At 40.7% G+C, this 18,447-nt stretch overlaps 2 protein-coding genes across 17 annotated transcripts in view; one reads left to right on the top strand and one right to left on the bottom strand.

Moving 5' to 3' along the window:
* EVC2 (EvC ciliary complex subunit 2) overlaps positions 1–7,684 on the bottom strand; it is a 64,960-nt gene extending 57,276 nt beyond the window's left edge. For 5 of the 15 annotated variants that reach the window (XM_086889203.1, XM_086889204.1, XM_086889205.1 and 2 more), the window contains exons 1-2: positions 7,456–7,584; positions 4,116–4,170 (exon numbers count right to left, since the gene is read on the bottom strand). In XM_086889203.1, the coding sequence (XP_086745329.1) occupies positions 4,116–4,170; positions 7,456–7,584 (184 nt within the window). Of the gene's footprint in view, positions 1–4,115; positions 4,171–5,321; positions 5,508–7,236; positions 7,383–7,455 lie in introns of those variants that run through there. The other 10 variants (XM_086889201.1, XM_086889200.1, XM_086889215.1 and 7 more) reach the window with 10 other exon arrangements.
* The window catches only part of EVC (EvC ciliary complex subunit 1), a 49,548-nt gene continuing 38,610 nt past the window's right edge, over positions 7,510–18,447 (top strand). The window contains exons 1-6 of one of the 2 annotated variants that reach the window (XM_086889216.1): positions 7,510–7,954; positions 10,914–11,024; positions 13,437–13,520; positions 14,036–14,268; positions 15,194–15,278; positions 17,458–17,556. In XM_086889216.1, coding sequence (XP_086745342.1) covers positions 7,583–7,954; positions 10,914–11,024; positions 13,437–13,520; positions 14,036–14,268; positions 15,194–15,278; positions 17,458–17,556 — 984 coding nt within the window. In that variant the 5' untranslated portion in view covers positions 7,510–7,582. The remainder of the gene's footprint in view (positions 7,955–10,913; positions 11,025–13,436; positions 13,521–14,035; positions 14,269–15,193; positions 15,279–17,457; positions 17,557–18,447) is intronic. The other variant, XM_086889217.1, reaches the window with a different exon arrangement.

Raw genomic sequence — 18,447 nt, 5'->3', positions numbered from 1 at the left:
TCTTCCTACAGCTTCAAACTTTGGCATTTTTCTGCCTGTTTTCAGAAAAGCCATTACCAGGCTGCATAGTCATAATTTTAATTGGTTTCTAAATGGCAACGATTCTCACTCCTTTTCAAAAGACAATCTCAGGGGGACAGTTTCAACTTTCCATGCTGTCCAAGCAGCCCCCTCTCAGCTGGGCTTGCCAGGCTGCCACCAGGCATTCCCGGACACAGCGCCTCAGGCCAAAACACTTCCCAGCAAGGAAACTAGCAGAGCATGGGGCTTAATCTGGGGCTTTCCTGTAAGCATCTCCAAATATGCCAAATCAAACAGTTCATCAAAAAAAACACAGTAATTTCACTTTCTTTTGAGATGTGAGACAATATCATAATCTTTAAGAAAAATTATTATTTTTTTTAAATCAAAAATTCCCTACTTTTACAAGGTATTATCAAGATGTTAAATATTCTATCTTACTTTTAATTAGCACATTAGTAAAATGTTTAAAATGTTACTTAATTCTACATAAACCAAATATAAACAGATATGCCAGAACCCTGTCTTAAACTGCATATTTCTAGCTAGCTACCAGTGCTGCTAGGTAGACTTTAAATTGAATTTTGAAACACAAAAATAAATATTAATATAGCTGCAACAGCTGGAATACTGGTGTAACATTTTACCTCCCGTGTTGCTGTAGTATTCACTCAGTCCCCCACATGCCCATTTCACTACCATACAAAATGACTAACACACAGCTGATCAGAGCAGTCCTCGGTACTTAAAGTTCAATTTTCTTGGCTATTCTCCCTAGGTAGTTACTTGCCACTCCAGCTTTGTGAACTACTGCCTTGGGTGGTGACATATTGCTCTTCTGGGCTTCCAGCTGCCCCACTCAAGGCACAGGCAATATGCTTAGGAAGGAAAGCTCCTCACTGCCAGCCCTCACTGCATTCACTTGCTGCTCAGGGAGTGCAAATACTGAGGATCCAACCTGGTACAAAAGGCACCTGCTGTGTAAAGAGTGGTGGCAGTGGGTCTGTGTTCATACAGACTGGGGGCAGAAGGATGGGTATTCTAAGAAAGAAATTGTCCCCTGATTATGGTCAGCACACTGTCCTTCGCTTTGACATTAGTTCTGTGTATGGACATGGACCTGGCACAGCACAAGCCTGGTCCAGGCTTGAGTCCAGGACTCAAGGAGCTGAGTTCTGAGTGTGTCAACAGCATCAACAGCCCACCACTAGAATAGCACACACAACATCAAAACAGAAGTTAAGGAGAAGGTTACTTTTGGCTACAGCAATTAAATATGATAAGAGAAAATTAAGAGTCTTACAATAGCTTTACATCAAAAACTCCAGTATGTCCTTAAGGCTTCCATACCTTTACAGCCCATTCTAAGCAGCAGAATGCCAAATTACAGTAGGAAAGCAAAGACATGGGCAAGTTTGTGACATTTCAAGTTCAGAATTAAAAATGAGAGCAGAAAGGGCAATTTAACTAAGACATTAATTCTAATTTATGGCTCTCAAAGGCTGAATATTTCAATTCAGATTCCAGAGTCTCACTTGCTTACCCACCACAAATTTATCAGCAAAGCTTTGAACAATCTTGCTTTATTTCAGTGGGGAAGAAAAGAGTTAAATATACTTGCTTGCTGTATTTTTGTTGTTGCTGCTTTTCTAAATTACTCCTAGTCCTGAAAACCATCCAAGATACAAGATCCAATTTGAAGTCCTTTCAATTACACACAACAATGAACAGGCAAAGGTAGCAATTTACAGTATTCAGTTTTGAATGTTGTCATTAGCTTTTCTTGTTACAATGTCAATGAAACTATGGGCATCAACAAGAAAAAACAAATCTACTTTCCAGGTCTGTTTTGAATAAAACAGAGCAGACTCATATGTAACTCTCAAAAATCCACTGTGTTCCCCACTCACAGGAATAATCTGGGGTTGTCTTTTCTCATCTTATGCAGAAACAACTCAAAAAAGCTTCCAACAGAAACACTGTGATCAGTGTGCTGTCACAAACCATTTCACACTTCAGCACACTGCCAGTCTCTATGACAAAGATTTTATGCAGAAGTTCCCATCTCTCTGCTTTCATCAAGAACCTCTTCAGTAAAAGCTAAATAATCTCTTACTCTCATTAGGCAAATCACTAAAACCTTAAGCTCTAAATAGGTTAAAAATTGATGTTTACTAGAATGGGAGGGATAGTTTTCAGTTATAAAATCAAGCATATAATTCAGTACTTGTAGCACTCGTTTAATGCCTAATTTAACACATATATTTGCCTACTAACAAAATGCCAGAATTTCACAGACTCACAATCAAGTTTGGAAATGACCCTTAAGTCCAATTGCAAACCTAGCACTGTGAAAACTAAACCATGTCTCAAAGCGCTCATCTTTTAAATACCTCTGGAGATGGCACGGTGACTCAACCACTTCCCTGGGCAGCATTTTCCAATGTTTGGTAACCTTTCCCATGAAGACATTTTTCCTAATATCCAAACTAAATCTCTGACACAACCTGAGGCCATTTTGTCTCATCCTATAACTTTTTACCTGAAAGGAGAGACTGACCCCCACTTCACTACAACCTCCTTGCAGGTAATATAGAAAGTGCTAAGGTCCCCCCGCCGAGGCTCCTCTTGAGGTTAATCAACCCCAGCTTCTTCAGCTGCTCCTCACAAGACTCATTCTCTAGACCCTCCACCAGCTTTGTTGCCTTCCTCTGGATGTGCTCCAGCATCTCGATGTCTTTCTTGCTGTGAGTGGCTGACTGAAGACAAGATTTGAGGTGAAGCCTCCTCAGCGTCCAGTTCAAAGGGACACCGCTTCCCTCGTCCTGCTGGCCACAGGTTATTTTAACCACTAACAAAATGATACTGCATGTCAAAACCCTCAGGGTTTTTTTTTAGGGCCAGAAGGTTTTTCTTAAGTATAAAACCACACTCAATTCCTCTCTCAGTGGATGGTACATGAATAATCTGCAACCCATCACGAAGCAGGATGCACACAGCAAAGATGACATTGAATAAATACTGGAAAAAAACAAGCTCAGCAAATCTGAATTACTTGCTTTCATATTTAAATTAATAAACTCATTTGTGAATTACCCATGGCACAGGGCAAAGAAATTAGAGGTATCTCACTTGATAACTGCTTCAAAGCATGTAATTTCTTGGCAAATGCATGTCATGAAATCATCTCTTGGGGAACCGTAGTGATGGAGAGGTTTATTTAGCACACTGTGTTGCCCTATTAATGTGCTATATGAGGATGTCCTAACCTTTCATGCTCTCATCTCCACCACACTTGGGTGAAGTAGAACACTATTTATAATACATATATAGAAGTTAAAGACCGGAGAGTCACAGAAACTGAGTGTTTTTCTCAAATTTACACAAAGAGCCTGTGGCAGTCAGCTCTCAGATGTAGCTACTCCAAGCTCAAAGTGACTTCTCTTAAGGGTTGGAGTATCTTGTTTCGATCAGAGTAGTCAATTACCTATGGAGATGATCACTGTACCAGAGACTACTGACAAGAATTCTTGGTATCTGCTGTGAAGAGTACCAGCATCCCGGCAGTACCTCTAGACCCACTACATCTATCAGTCTTTAACCCATTACATCTAGCAGTCTTTAGCAATCAGTCTTCGGTCCAGGACAAAGTATATTAGCCACTGCAGTTCCAGAGGTCTATAAAAATAGCTTAAATAGGTATAGAAACTGCTGGTAAATGACAGGGGTTAAGCTAGCTTCTGAAAATGAACAACATCTTGATCAGCTTTAAGAGATTGGTGCTTTTCACAAACCTGGGAACTCTGGACATCAAAGCATGCAGCCCTACACCATTACGTTCAGTACAGAATATGATTCAGAGCATGGTATAAACTGAGGCCTTCTCACCAGGGCTTCATTGTAGATGGGCCATTTAGAGAATCTAGAAGCACCCTTGCTCCTAATTTCTGTGCAAACACTCCCCTGTAGCTCAAGATTGAGAGTCCCACTGATGTCAACAGGGCACAGTTCCAGGCCTGCTCACCTTCACACCCACGCCCTGTGAGTCCTGGGACTCACAAAATGCTGAAAAGAGAGAGAAAACAGTTGCATACCTGCCATTCCTAGGCATCCCATCTCTTTCTGAAGCCACAGATCATCTTCAAAAACCTGAAAGAGAGCAATCATAAAAAAGTACTATTATTGAACTTTTATGCTGAATTTATGCTTCACTATTACACAGAATCCTATCCTACAAAGCCTCGAGTTTCTCCAGAAGTAACTACCAGAAGAGACACAACATGGCTCCAGAGGTCTCCCACAGCTTTTTAAGCAGTATGAGGCTCTGCTGCCCAGCATGGATATGCACACTTGGGGCTCAAACTGAACTTACACTTCATATTATCAGGGCGAGTTCCTGAACAACAGTGGAGCTGGGCTGGCCATTAGTTTCCTTTCATTAAATAATCTTTTTTTGCCATTTTCATAGGCATGTTTAAGGATGCAGGAAAATCTGATCACTAGGAGGCAGCAGGAATGTGTCCATATTACATGATCAAGTCCACTGACATTACACTCATTTTTCCTCCAGAGAACTACACAGAGCCTTTCAAAGGGGCCACATGCTAAAACTGCAGCTTGCAAGGCAATCTGTGACGGCCTCCTGCCTGTGCCTGGACCTCAGAGACTGCTACAGAAAGCACAGCTCAAAACATCAATAGAAGAAACCAGTGTTTTTAAGGAGTTTTATTGCCCAGTGTTTTGATCAAGATGTAGCAGTCATATAAGCAAGTTCTCATTTATCGAAAAGTCCTCTTTGCTGGAGAAGAGTTAGGAATGTGGGCTGATTAACAGGGATCTAACTCTGGTGATGTCAGCTACACTTGCTGTTTCTGTTTGCTACCAAGCACTGCATGTGAATAATGTTAAGTACTGACTTATGTCAACACCACTGTTACAGTACAGCATGTTAGGGGCAATTTTCTTCTTTGCCTGCTCAGGGAAGCCATCACTGACTATTGCTAGAGCTGTAACTTTACTTACCCTTAAATGAAAGTATTTCTCACTTCAGACAGGGCATTTTCCCTCAACATAACAGACAATGCAAGATATCTCACAAATTCAGATGCGCCAGAAGCCCTGGGGTTTAAGGAGTCTCTGCAAAATATGCCCACACAGGACTGGAAACAGCTCTTTGATCGAAAGAAGGGACTCAGAAACAAACATTAGCATGTACATGCAGCAAACTCTGAACAGCTCTGGGACACAGCTCTGGGAGATCCCAGGCACTGAGCTCTTCCCTAGAGGCTATTCTCAAATACCTTGCTGTACAGCTCTTCCTGGTCTCCAGAACTCTTATACACAAGCTGAGGTATGGTAAAGTTCTTTAATGCTGTTACTTTATTTTCACTGGTTAAACAGTCTGTATGGCCATGAATTTTGAGCAACCAAGCACCTCAACAACACAGAACAGGAAACTTCAGCAGCAAGCTGAAACAAAAAATTGCCTGGTGAATAAATCAGACAGAATTATTATTAGAATCAGTCCCTTCTGAGCTGGAGGGATCCTCACAGATCATTATGTCCCACTCTTGAATGAATGAACCTTAAGGAGATCAAAACTGATGTTTGTGTGCCCTTCCATTTATGCATATGGATATGCAGCAACAGAAATCACATTAAAAGGGTATCAATCCCTGCCAGGCATTTCTAGAGCAGTGTAGGGCCCTATCTGCATCAAGGAAATGTGTACCAGCCCACTAAATTGATGTAATAGCAGTTTAAAACACTGATGAAAATATAAACCACCAATATGGTCTTTTATGTTAAAGGCAATCTTGTTTATAAATATAAATCCCAAATATTACTGCTATGCACTAAATCAGCATTTACATGAATTTCAGTGTTAGATGTCAACAGCTGCATTGTCAGCCTGCAACAAAAGTAGACTATGGTTTAAGAATGTGTAAAGATGTGCTAAAAATGTGGCTTTCTAGCTAACAAGCTTTACTTCCTACTTCCTAGGAAATCGGCACACAACTGGCTCCTGGTTTCCACAGGCTCCAGGTTTTTATTCCTGTGTGGTTTTACAACAGTTGATGCACAAAATCTATGGTGTTTGTATGTCCATGTGTTTCAGATACAACAGATAAAGTAGCACTCATTGTTTTTCTTCCTGACATTCAGTTCTCAGTGGAAAATGTAGCCTGAGTATTCAGCAGTTTTCCACTCTGCTGCAGAGCGCATCCACAATACCAGACGACATCACAAAGGGCTCCACATCAGCATGTAGTGCCAATTCCATGGACCTGCATTCACATCATGTTTCAAAAGCAATTAATTGAATGCAATAATATTGTCAGGAAACTTTTTCCCAAATTGTATATTAATTTATTCTTCTGGTAAAGTAAGCTGGTGGGCTGTATGTTGGTTTTTGGGGGCATCCTCGTTTTTTTGGGGGGGTTGTTTGTTTGTTTGTTTTCCTGCAATACTATTTCCTGTTTATTAGTCTTTCTGTAATCCTACCACAAACTACCACTTGCGATTCACTCTAATCCCCACTGCACGGTAAGGTTTTCTCCACATGGGCAAAAGATAACTATGACAACACATTTTGAGATGGCTTGACAGACACAGACTTAGATAAGGAGAAAGAATTAAAGCTCCATCGTAAAAGCTACTGCACTCCTTACTGGAGACTGACACCTGTGAGCAGAGGTGCTGTGACTAGATGAACACCAAGAGCCTCTGCTCAGAAGCACAGCAAAGCACAGCCACAGCATCATTAGTGTTGGATGAGACCTCTGGAGACCATCCAGTCCCACCCCCTGCCAAGGCAGTGTCACCGAGAGCAGGTGACAGGAATATATCCAGGTGGGTTTGGAATGTCTCCAGAGAAGGAGACTCCAAGACCTCTCTGGGCAGCTCTGCCACCCAAAATGAAAGTTCTTCATGTTGAGATGAAACTTCTTGTCTTTTACTATATGGCCATTGATCCTTGTCTTGTCCCCAGCTACCACTGAAAATAGTCTGGCACCATCCTCTTGACACCCATCTTTGAGATATTTATATGCACTAATGATACCCCCTCTCAGTCATCTCTTCTATAGACTAAACAGGCCCAGCTCCCGCAGCCTCTGCTCCTAAGAGACTTCCCACACCCCTCATCGTTTTGGTGGCCCTCTGGTGGACTCTCGCCAGTGGCTCATTTTTTGTACTGAGGACCCTGTCCAGAACCTGTTGTTGCCTGCCTCACCACGCCGACGCCCGGCAGCTTTTCGGGCCGCTGCCCTGGCCCCAGTGCCTGGGAAGCGGTCGCTGCTCAGCCGGGCCCCGCTCCCGGGCCCAGCCCGCCGGGGGCCGCTGCCGCTCCACTCGGGCCCTGCCCCGAGCCCGCCGTCGACCGCCGCGCCGAGGGGCCGCTCACCACCCGCACACCGCGGGCACAGCGCTTACCCCAGCCGCCGTCCGACCGCAGGGCTCCCGGGGCGGGCCCCGCCCGGTGGCCGCCGCGAGGGGCCGAGCGGGCGCGGAGGGGCCGCCGGGGATCAGCGCCAGCAGCAGCCCGGCCAGCGGCCACCGCATGGCGGCGGGCGGACCCTCCAGGGCTGCGGACGGCGCCGTGCAGGTTTTCCAGGCGTCCCCCAGGCCCGAATCAGCCGCCGCATCCACCCGCCATCGGTCTCCTCCCACCGCGGCGAGGGCGGGGGACGGAGGGCCCCCGAGCAGCGGGACCTCCCCTCATGCCCTGCCCTCCTTCTCGGCGCGGGCAGGGCCCCGTGCGATGGCGGCGGTCGGGGACTGCCTGCGGGCCGTAGGGCTGCAGTTCTGGGCGGACTCAGTGCAGGCGCTGCCCGCCCTGCTGGCCCCCGCCGTGCTGCTGGGGCTGCTGCTGGGCGCCGCCGCCGCCGCCCTGCTCTGCCGCTGCGCGCTCGGGCCGCGCCGGGGCGGAGAGGTACGCGGGGCCCGCGGGGAGGGAGGCGTGGAGCGGCCGCGGGACAACAGCTCGGGGGAGCTGGAGCGGTTTGCGAAGGTTTGAAGGGAGAAGGGCCGGGGAGCTCGGCTCCCGCTGCACGGGACAGCCTGGGCTGGCCCGGGGAGAGCGGCGCGGCAGAGTGCGCACTGCGTCGGTGGGGAGCCCCGTAATGCCTGCCACACCTCTGCTGGAAAGGATTTCACTACTTCTTTAAACAGCTGCTGAAAGAAACGGACTAGCTCTAAAAGAAGGCCGATGAAAGTGTTTACATATTCTGAATGTTGCACCCCTGGCCTGTATCTCGAATACAGGTGACCTGCAAATTGCTTCTCGCAACCACCGCTTTGTATACGAGGCAGTATTGTTTTTGGGGATAATGGAAGATGTACCTGGTTTGCAGAAGCTTTGTGAGATAATTTAAAATAAACACTAATTTCTATCCTAAACCAGTAATCATCTTTCCAAAGTGTTTTACACACTTCTCCAAAGTTCATGTTACAACACAGCCCAGAGTATTAGTACTAACCCACAGCAAAAACTGCACTGGGGCTGTGCACATCGTTACCTAAAGAAATAAAGGAGCTTGAGCACTGCTGATGGTTTGTTTGATGCCAGACTAACAGGGTTTTCTAAAATGTGTGATTTTGTTAATAACGTACTTGCTGCTCTCTTTTAAATACTATGGTTCATATCTCCTTATTTCATAATGTTTGTTTGGACTCTTTCTTTGGAAGATGGCAGAGACAGCACACAGGCACACATCTACCAGGCAGATATATTTTCTGAGAATTGTTATTGATTTTTGCTTTATTCCCCCATCGCACTTAGACCCAGGTCGTGCTGGATGTAGCAGTGGCTGCTGCTGGCACAGCTGGGGCATTCGGAGCCCTGCAGAGAGTTCTGCCAGCCTGCAAGTGCGGGGTCTGTTCTGCCTTGGTTTTTCACCACACCTTTTCTGAGCTATAACAGCTCTGCTGCATGTGTGTATCTGCTAGTGTTGATCATCATTAAACATGACATAGGAGACAAATTCTCTAGTTCCCAACTGCTTTTAAGCTGGAGGATTGAAGCTCTGTTTGAAGCCAGACTTTAGCCTAGTAAGGAGGCACTTCAAGTGCTGGATCAATGCAGCCTGTGCAAGTACAAGCCTTTCTGATTCAATTGTTCATTTTCCCTGCCTTAATAGGTGTATCTTTATTGTACTGCCACTACCTACTCAAATGTAGCCATGTACAGTTTTATCCTTTATGTCATATATGTCAATAGGGAGAAGCTGTCAGTTCTCCCTGGTGTGGATCTTCAGATGCATTTAGATGTTTAAATGCCATTAAAATCAATGCTGCTGTTATGAAAGGGTTATTTATTTTGAAAGAAAAATAAACTGCTTGCTGCTGCATACAGAGCATATTGCAGTGTGGGAAGGTTGTGTCCTGTGGGTCTGATTTCCCCAGTTGAGCAGGGCAGCCTTAGGCTGTTCCTTCTTTCCACTATTTGCCCCACCAATGCAAGCAGGTTCTGAACTGCACCTATTGCAGCCTTCTGTATCCAAAGTAAAAGCAGGGATAGCTTTCCTAAGTATGATGTGTCCTATCCCAAGCAGCTAAATTATCCTTAGCATGGTAGCAGGGCAAGTACCTGGAGTCTGAAGCAGCTTTAAGCACCACAATAAGCCAATACATTTGTCACTCAGCCCCAATTAATCACTATTTTATAGATCTCAGCCTGAATTTCTGGGACGTGGGTGCATGGAGGATGCATAAGTCCCTTATTTGTTGATTTGTACATAAGATACACTGGGGTAGTTCTAAGAAGAACTCTTTACCATGGTAACGAATAAATTAAAAGATTGCTGAGAGAGATTTGTAGCTGTTCTTTTCTCATAAGTAGATTTCTAGGAATCAGCATCTGCACTTCAGCACATCTAAAAGGCTAACCCAAAAATATAATCTGAATTATTGCACCATCTAAAATCTAGAGAGGTGATAGAAACAAGTCATAAGGGATTAAGTGTGTTCCAAAGCTGGGCTGTTCTATGTGTTCTGGGAAAATGGACTACTTTACATACCAAGTGGCCAAATAACTTAAGGTGAACCCTTGCATAAGACAGTGACATGCATGGCTGCAACTGTATCATTAGGCTACATCAAATAGTAGTCAGTGGATTGAAAACCTGAAAAAGAATTTAAAAAGTAGTCCATGTAGTGTGGTTGCCATCTTTTCCTTCACTAAAAAAGAAATCCTTCCGATGCTGTGTTTGGAGGGAGGCACATCGCTATTGTTTTCTGATCTCTATAGTGTGTAGGGAAGATCATGTGTAGCAGGAAGTTTTATTTCCACACAGTATCTGTATCCCTACCAATGGCTTTTTGTGTTTGTGAAGTGAGGCCAATAATATGGATTGCTTTTGGGGAACGGTGGTGATGAACATTTTCTGATAGTTACTTGTCCCTGACAGGAACTTCCACACACATAAGGCTTCATTTAGGAAGTCTGTGTCATGGCCAGGGAACAAAAATACTTGGCTGGTAAATACAGGGAACAAAAATACTTTATTGCTGGTAATTATAGACAATTTTAGTTAACTTGCTGTAATTGAGAGGTTTGAGTTCAGACCACGAGGTTGACTCCATAGTCTGTAGTATGACATTTTGAGAGCAGATGGATTGATTTGACGTGTTCACAGCCTCTTAAAATTTTTTAGATAAAATTTCTACTTCTGGAATGACAAATTTTAAAAGTTCATTAATTTTAATTATTCCTTTCTGAATATGTAAAATTTTCATTCATTTTCAGATTGTATTTTTCCAAGATTTTCAACTAATACTGGAATAATTTTCATGATGGAGACGTGAACATATTCAGACTGCTGTAGAAGATGTTTCCAGTTAATCTGCATGATCTCAAGTGTTACATGTTATGTTTTCTCTTGGAATTTCAGAAAGATGATTCTCAAAGACTTCTGGAAAGCTTCAACACTGGTGAAAAAGAGCACACAGTCATGAAAAGTGAAGCAGAGCCCTATACATCAAAAGAGGAAATGGTGCTGGAGGTAAAGCTGTGCTCTTGTAGATGGATGTCTATTTTGCTGCATGTAGCAGTGAGCATGTTCAGGGCCTGATCCAAATTGTCTTAATTTTTGTAGGTTTGGAGAGAGACTTTAAAAAGTGTTCAGATAAAGTGTAAGATGGAGAGTGGGAATTGATTGCTGCTTATGAGTGCAACCACTTCAAACACTTATTCCCCTTATGAATTCCGTTTCTCCTGGGGTACTCTTTGGATATTTTAATCAAGATCCAAATTCTTTTTGGACAGAGGCTTCTTTGCTTTCATCTCTATGTTGTCCTTAGTTTCAAAAGGCTGATGGGATAAATTAGCGCTATTGACATAAGAAAAAGTTCGTAAGTACTGAAAGACTGCTGTGGTGAGCTGGGATTCAAAGACAATTAGAGAATTTATGAAAAAAATAGAAATATAAACTTAACAACATACCCTCAATGAAAACATCAAGTAACTTAAGAAACTTTTTTTTCAATAATCCCAAAATAACTGGAGAACCAGTCCTACTGTGTAGTCATTAGATCACTATCTTTCACCCAAAGCTGATTAGACTGCTCTTGTTGAAGATTGTGATTTAAACTGCTCATTTAAAAATGAGCAGTTCAGCTGACTCAGTCAGTCTATTATACATAAATTAAGTATGTGCATAAAATGACAGTCAAAACCAGCAAATCTGGTGCTTAGCTTGTAACAAGAAGTGATTTCAGGATTTCAAGAAAATCTTATTGTTAACATTTAAACCGTTGGTTTAAATCCTGACTGGTAATGAATCTTCATTTCAGCTTTGTGATCAGGAGTGGTGACAAAACATACTTGGTCATTTTGCTTGAGTTAAAGTAGACTATAACATAGGATCATGGATTAGGTTATTTTTTGAAGTGTAAGTGTTGTGGAAGAGCTTACAAAATTTTACATCTTTGTGCTAATTACCAGTGGTTTTGAAATGAGATCAGTCTTTTAAAGGTGATCATTCACAACTATATCCATTTCCGTTAAATGGCTCATTTGTAAGACATCAAGAAGTACCTTGCTATTTGAGGGGGGACTTTCTCCCACCTATTTCTCTAACTGCTGAAGTTAAATGTAATTTTTTTTCTATTAATTTGTTCTGGTTTCCAGAGGTTTTTGCTGTTACTACCATCAAACAGACCTTTTTTTGAGAAAGCATAGACTGAAAATGCTTTTAATTAGGTTAGAGCACTTCAGAAAAACAGGTATTTTCATTCTGAGACTTTTTACACTGCAATAATATCATAATTACTGTATTAATAATGATGGTGTGTTACTTATGCCTGCTGAGAAGCAGGATGTATTAGTTGTAGTACACTGCAGTACAGCTTTCCAACTTTGCACTGGCCGCTCTGCCTCCAGCCACTGCAGAGCAGTAGCTCTGTCCCTCCTGTCCTGATGAGATATTGCAGAGCTGGGATTGCTCACTATGGGCAGCAAGTGTTCTACACTTTATCAGTAAACCCAAAAATGGAAATAAATTAAATGGAGATTAAATGATGTAATGATAGAAGTCTAGTGAATTACATATATTATATACATTACATTGCTCTTCTCTTTCCATTCCTATTTTTTAGACTCTATTAGTGCTTTGATATTTCCAAGAAAAAGCTGTATGAAAAACCCTATGTTGTGACAAATCAGAGTCTTTCATTTCATATGACAAAACCAAAAGAGATAAAACAGGAAATCCTAGTGCTTGGATTTGCACATTTTATCTTCTATTTATAGCCAAACTTTTATTAAGCCGTACCTAACCTCTCAAAACAAATGATGATCCCATTGTTCCATAGTCTAGAAAAAGGCTGTAGCAGGAAGTCAGATTATGTGATATAGAAAATTGCATGAAAATAATTCAGTATCTATTAAAAGTTCTTTGGAAAACATTGTTATTTTCTCTAGATTTTGAGTTAGGGTTGTATTATAATAGTTCTTCCCAGGACAAAATGATGACTGGATTTTCTTAATTTATTGTTTCTTTATTTAAATTAAAAGACAGAATTTATAGCCATGATGATATCTGTGGAGCTTAATATCTTCTGTAGTTTTTATTATCAGTCTCGTTTGTAAGATCTTTAGTTGTTGCTAAGGGTATGGAGGTGGGTGACAAGACACAAATGAAAATACCTTGCAAATATCAGATACTACCTCTTTTCTCCTGGAGAATTAAAACTATTTCATAACGGTGGTAATGGTAAAGGGAACTCTTTTCAAGTCTTCCTACTTGGAATGAGCCTTATCAGAAGACTTCTTGCACCAAAGCAGAGACAATCAATAAACAGTTATCAATAGGAACATTTAGGTTGTGTAACAAAAAGGAGTATGTGATACTTACAATGAGTAATTGCCTGATGTGCTGCTGTTCCCAAATGATTTTCTGTTCTTTTCCACACAGGAAAGTGAGTCTCCTCTGAACAGTAACATCACAGCATTTGCATTAAAAGCTAAAGTGATCTATCCTATCAACCAGAAATTTAGGGTAAGGTTTTAAATTCTACTTGTAAAAATTCATGACAATCATTCTATGTCAGAATAAATTGCAGTCAAGTAATGGAAGAAAATTTACTTCCAATCTGCTTAATAGGGATCTTTCTTTTTTTTATAGTCCATTGACTCGGGGCTTATTCTGTAAGGTGTCAGCTGCTTTCAGCTCCCCCTGAAACCTGCAATGCTTTACATGGTGTCCAGTCAATTTTCACTATATTTAAGAGAGCTTTTCTGCCTCTTAACATTAATGGAAGCTGGATCTGTGTAAGGAGCCATAAGAAAAACACCATAATCATTAAAAGGAAGAGAGAAAGCATGCACCAAGCAGCTAACTACAACAGAAGACTGCTTTCCTGGGCAGTGCAAAAGCCTGTCATGTATATGGAAACACTTTGCTGTGTATACTGTTTAACTTTTCCCTTAAAAGTACACACTGAAATTTGATGTGATGTTTGTCTCCATATTGTGTTGTATTAATTGACCTTGTGAATTTCCTGTGACTTCTAGCCTTTGGCAGATGGCTCATCCAATCCATCTTTGCATGAGAATCCAAAGCAGGCAGTTCTGCCTAATCAGGTGGTGGAGACATCCATGTCAGGCAGCCTGGGATCTCTGAGCCAGGGAGACAAAGAGGACTGTAGTTCCTCCACAACAATACATTCCACAACAAGCGATGACAGATTTCAGGCTCGGGCCTTCCTAAAGGTGGCAAGCTTCCCTGAAGTGCTGACATGTGAAAGGTAAGCAGTAAATTTCCACTTGTTTGGTCGTTTCCTGTGTTTTAGGACAGTCCCTAAAGGTGAAAGGCTGGGCATGAATGCACGCAGTCACCACATCAGGATAGCGTTATCTGCTTATAACCCTAAAAAAGTTGTTGGGGAGATTAATGCATTAAGCTGTTGGAAGTCATCCTGGTATTTGTAAAATTTTGGGAAGCAGAATTGGCCAAAAGCTGTCTCATAAAAGGTGTGTCTGTTAGGATAAGGAGATGTCTTTGTTATATCTCGTGTGCTCCGTTCACGTGTGCTGGTGATGGAGTCCTCTGCACTGTACAATGTCACCTCACACTGCAGGTGCCTTGAGAACACTCAGTGGTCTGTTCTCTCTGGTTTAACGGGAGCTGCTCATCTCTTACTCTGGGAAAACACTTTCTCTCTGACACTGCTGATGAGGAGGTAGAGGTAATTAAAGTGGTCTGTCAGCTCTGATTTCCTTTCAGCAGCACTACAGCAAGGTACCCCTAGATGAATACATGTGTCTGCATTCTCATTAGAAAGAATAAGAACATCGTATTTATGTCACAGGGACAGGGAAGAGTACTAGCTAGCAGTGAAGAATGTTTACAAAATATCCACTCTTACTCTGTCTGTTTCAATTTAAAGCCCTGTTTTCCCTTGTTGTATCCACTCATGCCTATGTTCAACTTGACTTTTTCTAGGGGAAAGGGCAATGCTAACTTTATTAAAAGCACTGCTTCGTTTTGTTTACTTTTACGCAGAGAAATGTTTTTTGAAAAAGGAAGCAATGTAGAAATAAAGTGACTTCACTTATGTTTCAGGGCAGTGTTTTTAGGAGAATCTACTGGTTAAATGAAACATATATTGTGTTTTCCTTTTGTGTAACTCATTTAGATTGCTATTAATGCATTTTTTATCTTTGTTTTAGTTTTGACGTTAAGCTCTGCCTTTGCAGTCTTATTTTAAAAGATCTCATGCTTCTTGATACTGAACTCAGAAAAGAAAAACATGTGGTAGGTACTTAAATCTCATTTATGGCTCATTGTTTTGAACATCTTAGTTGAATATCGGTTTAGGAAATAACATAAATAGCTGGCTGGGTGGGATGTAGTGTAGCAGAGTTGCATTTCCACATTATTGTCTTTTTGTTTTTTTCTTCTACTCTGCATATATATGAGCTTCCTTAAAAAGTAAAATATAATGAAGTATACTGGTCTGTGAAATACCAGTATAGGAAATACAAAAATTTGGTTTTAAACATTACTCCAGAGCCCTCGAGGCTCATAAAAAGAGGTGATGAATTATTTAGATAAGTTTGTCCTAAGGACAAGCTTGCTTGCTTGTGCGTTGCAACTCCAAAGACTTAAAGCTTTTGGAATAAAATGAAAATTCAGTTCAACTGAATCAGTACCATTCTGATAAGTACAATAGTTGTGATTTTGTACCACTGTGCAATTAAGGTCCCATTTAATCCATGGGTAACTACCTACATCAATTCACAGCATCCAAAACTGACAAGGAAAAAAAAAAGAAACGAAAAAAATAAAGTACAATTAAAGCCACGTGATACTCAGTAATGATTGTTTGTGGTGACTAGCTGTGATCAAGTGCAACACCATTACTGCTACTGAGTTTTAGCTCAGTAAATAGGAGTCTGGACATAAAGTCTATAGCTTTCTCCTCCCCTCTTTTCTCGGGCTCTGTTTAAAAAATTGGTAATTTCTGATATAATTTCTTAAATCCACTGAAAATATTTCAAAGGGTGAGATTGTCTGAGCAAATTTCTACACAATCCAAAGGAGGAAACAGGAAAGTAAACCTGGGAAGCAATTTCTCATCTGATGGGTTATCCACATCTTGTTAGATGAGAAAGGGAAATTGCAATCAGATTCCAGGAGGAAGTTTAGCTTGATTATAGAAGGTTGAATTTGATGTCAAAGTCAACCATCAATTTCTAAAGGAAGGTAAGTAGCAACATAGTGATGTAAGAAACACAGAGAAAATGAGCATTTAGCATGCTTTGGGGTCCACCAGAAATCACCACAAACTATTTTGACATTTAGCTGAATATTTAAATAGCTTTATATTTTTGCTAGAAGGGAAAAAATAAATCAGTCTGGGAATAATTTCCTCCTTTCCCACTCTCCTTTCTCTGATTTCAGTCTTTCTTGGCATCAGGTCTGAGGTAATATATCCTTTTCTTTCAGTCTTCTCCTGAACCATTTTTTTTTACTTTGTACTATATGTGGTATCCTGGTAGTGCGTTCAAAACCTGCCAAACTCATGTCCAAAACTTTCACAAGTGAGATCCAAAACATGACTGCTATATGGTTTTCTCTTCTATTGAGCTTTAATTATAATATATTTTCCAGATTTTGCTACTTGACATATTGGCTTCAATAACTGTTTCCATATGTAAATAAGTATTTATGTTTTTATATGTTTTAAGCGGGCAAGTTCTCCATCATCTTATTTTCAATATTATGAGGAACAGGCAAGTAGCTATTAAATTTCACATATTTTTATTTCCACAATGAATGGAAAATGCTGCAGTAGTTAGTAATGAAGTGCATTAACCTTACACTGAAACTCTAATTGAGGCAAGAGAGGAAAAGGTTAAGCAAAAGTTTTCCCAGTGTTAAAAAAATTCAAAAACATCTTTTTGAGGACATTAGTATTACAGTCTTAAAAGAAAAAAGGCACACAAATGGAAAATAAGTATTTTTCTTGCAAGAGAAGCTGGCTAGAACTTGAGATAGTTTCTTTTGGGTTGTGTATAAAAATGTTTGATTTATCATGTGGCTGACTACAGTTCAACTACTAGTTGAAGTCAGAGTAATGAGTCTTTAGTGTCTTTAAAATAGTTGATATCTTCCAGTTTAGGGGTTCATTAAACTTTAGAAAAATGGGCTTTATATTTTCAAGTGGTCTGTATTTTCTCCAGTCAAGAATAGTTTTGAATGTGTCTGTCTGCTTACACCATCTTCCAGTATTTCACTGGAGCCAAAACCAGAGGATTTTTCACAGTGGGAGTACTGGAGAGTTGCTGGTGGTTTATCTGTTAATTTATCTGTTATTTCACTTAGGATTTGTTATATTCTTCCTGATATAAATCAGCAAAAGTTATCACAAAGATGTACTTACAATGACAAAGACGTTTAACCTGGATTTTGTTTTCTTCCTTTTAAACAGATGTTTATTCAGATTTTCAAGATATACCTCACAGACTTCCATCGTAAAAAGAAGATTACTGATGGTTTGTTGAAGAAGATCCTTTTAAATCAGGAAAATGTAAGTGGGTTTGTTGGCTAATATTTAAGACCATACAAAATAAGAGTTAACCTTATTACTACAGCAGGCCATTTCACCTACTCCTTTTGAACAGCAATGTCATTTGTAATCTATTTCTGAAGAAAATGCAAAGAAACTCCCTTGTTAGTTGATTTTCTCCATTACCTTGTATACTTTTCCTCTTCATTGCTGTATGAAGTGATCTGTGTAATCTGTTAAAATATTTTGTAGTTGAATCCATTTAAGTAAACAGAACATTTTGAACCTTATTCACTCAGATTAAATAATTTCTAATTATCAGGGGCTTTATTTGGTCCCAGGTATCATTGCTGATAAAATTGGTATCATTGATAATAAAATAGCAGGAAATAAAGTAGCAGTATGAAGCTCAAGGCTTTCATCAGGGGTAAATATACTTATTTTCCTCGTCATCCTTTTTTCTTTCATGTACTTGTAATCAAAGTCCATATGCCACTTCTGAGCTGGAAGACATATACTGACAGTCAATGTGCATTTCAGGTAGAGTCACAGTACTATTTTAGGGTTATTAGAGGGAACAAAAAGCTTTACAAAACTATAGAAAATAGGAGAGCTATTGGATCCACTTTCCAGTTTAGAGTCACAGAAAAATCTGGATTGAGGAGCATATCTTCAGATTGTCTGTCCCACCTTCTGTAGAAACCTTTGTTCTATGTTTTATGGTAGTGTCCTGCCAATCCAAATCTTGAATGTTTGTGCTGAGAGCAGCCTAATCACAGTAGCCATTATGCTTTTCTCACATGTAGGTGGAATTTCACATCTAGGCATTAGTCTATCAGCTCATGAGCTCTAGTTGTTGAATACTTTGTGCAGTCTCACAATGATTAACTATAGTAAATCACAATGATTTAC

The sequence above is a fragment of the Cyanistes caeruleus genome, chromosome 5 (genome assembly GCF_971803275.1).
Source record: "Cyanistes caeruleus chromosome 5, bCyaCae1.hap1.1, whole genome shotgun sequence".
Classification (NCBI taxonomy): domain Eukaryota; kingdom Metazoa; phylum Chordata; class Aves; order Passeriformes; family Paridae; genus Cyanistes; species Cyanistes caeruleus.
This window is presented reverse-complemented; position numbering and strand designations above follow the sequence as displayed.